The sequence below is a fragment of the Manis pentadactyla genome, chromosome 12 (assembly GCF_030020395.1).
Source record: "Manis pentadactyla isolate mManPen7 chromosome 12, mManPen7.hap1, whole genome shotgun sequence".
NCBI lineage: Eukaryota > Metazoa > Chordata > Mammalia > Pholidota > Manidae > Manis > Manis pentadactyla.
Window position 1 is genome coordinate 75,394,858 of NC_080030.1, and position 2,864 is coordinate 75,397,721.

The following is a 2,864-nucleotide window of genomic DNA, read 5'->3' on the forward strand; positions in this document are numbered from 1 at the left end:
ATATTTGCTTCATTCTTTTGGTAGCTTGAACCATGTGACATCACATCCTGAGTTTACTTCATTTAGGTGATACTCCAGGAACAACTGCTGTTGACAGCTTGGTTCATACATACACTTCCTGAATTCTGTTTTTTTGCTCTTTTTGTTTTATTCTTGGATTATTTTTTTTAACTGTTCATTGTGTTCTAAGATATCTATAATCTTATTGGATTTTCTCCCTCTCCTATCCTGCCATGAACAAATTTATATAGAGTTCTCTTCCTTGAAACAAAATTTGCCCTGATTAATAAATAAGTCCTAAATTTGCATTTTTTGGATTATGAATTTGACCTTCACAAGTGCTAATATATTACTGACTTCCTATAATTCAGTAGGGATGTGGACATATTTATATATGTGAGCAAATTTAATTTGTTCAAATGTACTTAAAATCTCCAAGGAATTTTTTTTTTTCACACATAGAGATTTAAACTTTATTCCAAAGTCTCCCCTTTTAGCAGTAACCACAGCAAAATTTCTCCAGCCCTGGTTTTCTATTTGTAAATCAGTGCAGGTGTCCGATACCACTTTTAAAGGTTGTGTAGATCACAATATGGAAGTATGATATACATGAAAGCAAATCTTGAGAATATGCACACGAACCAAACCAGATCTCACTCTAGCTTAGTCTGTACTTACAAGCTTACCACATGAGAGAATAATTACATATTTACTTTGCATCAGAGGACACTGGACTGTTTTCCCATTACTAAACCACTCAGTCACACAAACATCTTTAGAGCACTTTGTAGGTGTTCAAGTATTAGAAATCAAACAGACTCTTAAGTTTTAAGAAACTTTGGAAGAACAAACATGGAAATTCTTTACATAAAATTTAAGCCATAACTTAATTTATGTGCTTCAAGAAATTCTTTTAGAATTGAGGTTTTATTTGAGGGTCAGTACACAGACATTTCAATTTGTACACAATTCTTAACGTATGTACCAAATATCTAGAAAATCACGTAATTGTGATTTTTTTCTCAACAGTTATTCCAGTGACTTTCCAGCTTAAACTTTGGAGGCAAGTTTTCCTTAATAGGATATCAAGTACCGTATTTTCAAATATTGATATGCTGTTACATCAGTTTCACTAATTCACAACTTATCATATACACTACATATGCAGATTTTTAATCTTTCACAGCACATTAACAAAGTTACTAGGAAAACTGGACTACCAAGACCAAAGATGTTACAGAGTGCACGCAATTCTGACAGGAGAGCCAAGATCAAGGAGTGGTTTTCTTTAGGAAATGTACTAGAGACAACACAGGAGTAGAAGTAATTTAAAATGTTCAAGATATATTAAATGCACAACTGAATCCAAATTGCCATTTCGTTTATGTTTATATTACAGGTTATAAAAACTACCCCCATTATGGAATGTTAAGCTGACACCCAAAACAATCAAAGCCTCCCATATTCAATACCCCACTTTGTTCTGGTTGTACCAAAAAATAAACAACCAGCAAATGATTTCACCTCTTAAAAAAAAGCATTTACACTTAAAAAATGGGATGAGGTGGGATCCCCTCCTTCTTAAAAATGTTTCTAGAGCTACTAAAAAACTTGCCATTTAAAAAATAGTTGATAAAAATATTCCTCTGGATTGTATAAGAAGGGAGACAGGGACCACTGATAAGACATGGTATATGATATTAATCAGACTTGGCTTCTTTCTCTCCTGCTTCATCAGAGGCTGGACTCTCAGTTTTAGTTTCTCCGTTTTCTGCGGGTAAATCTTCTTTAGCTTCCTGGTCAGCCACTTCGGCTTGCTTTCCCTTTGCTCCCCTTTTCCCTTTTGTTTGCACTTTCTTGTCTGAAGATTTATCCTTTCCTGCCACCTTTTTTGGCTTCGTTTCCACTTTTGCAGGAGCAGGTTTAGCTGACAACCTGGCCGACCTCTCTTGGGCTCCTCCTTCGCCGCGCCCTCGGCGGAGCTGACCTTCCTCTTGGGCATCGTGGCGGCGAGGCGGGCGCGTGCCAGGTGCCTGCGAGCCGCGGCGCGCCGAGAGCCTTTGCGAAGCTGGGCTGCCTGGCCGCTGCCGCTCCTCCCGCCGCCCGAGCTGCTGCCTCCAAGGAGTTTTAACAAAATAAATTCTCATTTGTATGAAACTAACATCTTTCTTTGATATATCTATCTACCTAGATAGATTGATGTATCTCTATCTTCTATCATCCATCATCTATTGATCAGTCAAAATGCCAAAGTAACTGGGTTAAATAAGGTAGAAACTTTTTTATTGATCGTATTAAAGAAGCAAGTTGAATGTTATCCTGGGCTGGTGTAGTGGTATGTAGTCAGAGATGCAGGATCTTTTATCTTGCTTTTTCCCTATCTGCAGCACATGACTTCCGCATTATTCTTCTAGAGGACTGTTTCAGCTCAGATATCAATCCATATTCTAGTAAGCGGGAGGAAGATTAGCTGGAAAGCACCTTAAGGAGCTTTCCTGCAGGCTCTCATACAGCATGTTCACATGTCTCTCACTGGCCAGATCTTTAGTCCTTGACCACACCCTGCAACAGATAAGAGTACAAAAGATAGTATTAATTTTAAGTAACTGAAGACAATTTCTGAAAAAGAGATAACTGAAAAATGAATATTTGTACAAGTTGCTGGCTCAACCACATCTTAACTTACATAACTCTTGAGAAGTGAAAGAATTTATAGATATCTTCTATCCTATCCTGGTTGAGTGGTTTCTGTGTGTGTGTGTGTGTGTGTGTGTGTGTGTGTGTGTGTGTGTGGCCTTATTCAGACAATATAGAGTTATAAAGTTATAGAGCTGTAAGAACAGCATACAGAGCTACTTAAAAGA

General features: G+C 37.5%; 1 protein-coding gene across 1 annotated transcript; it reads right to left on the reverse strand.

The window, feature by feature from the left end:
- Positions 1–908: 908 nt before the first annotated feature.
- LOC118916489 (non-histone chromosomal protein HMG-14-like) lies at positions 909–2,103 on the reverse strand. The gene is given in 2 exon segments (XM_057489322.1): positions 909–1,948; positions 1,951–2,103. Coding segments are annotated over 2 exon segments (300 nt in total). The 5' UTR covers positions 2,003–2,103; the 3' UTR covers positions 909–1,700.
- Between the last annotated feature and the right edge of the window lie 761 nt (positions 2,104–2,864).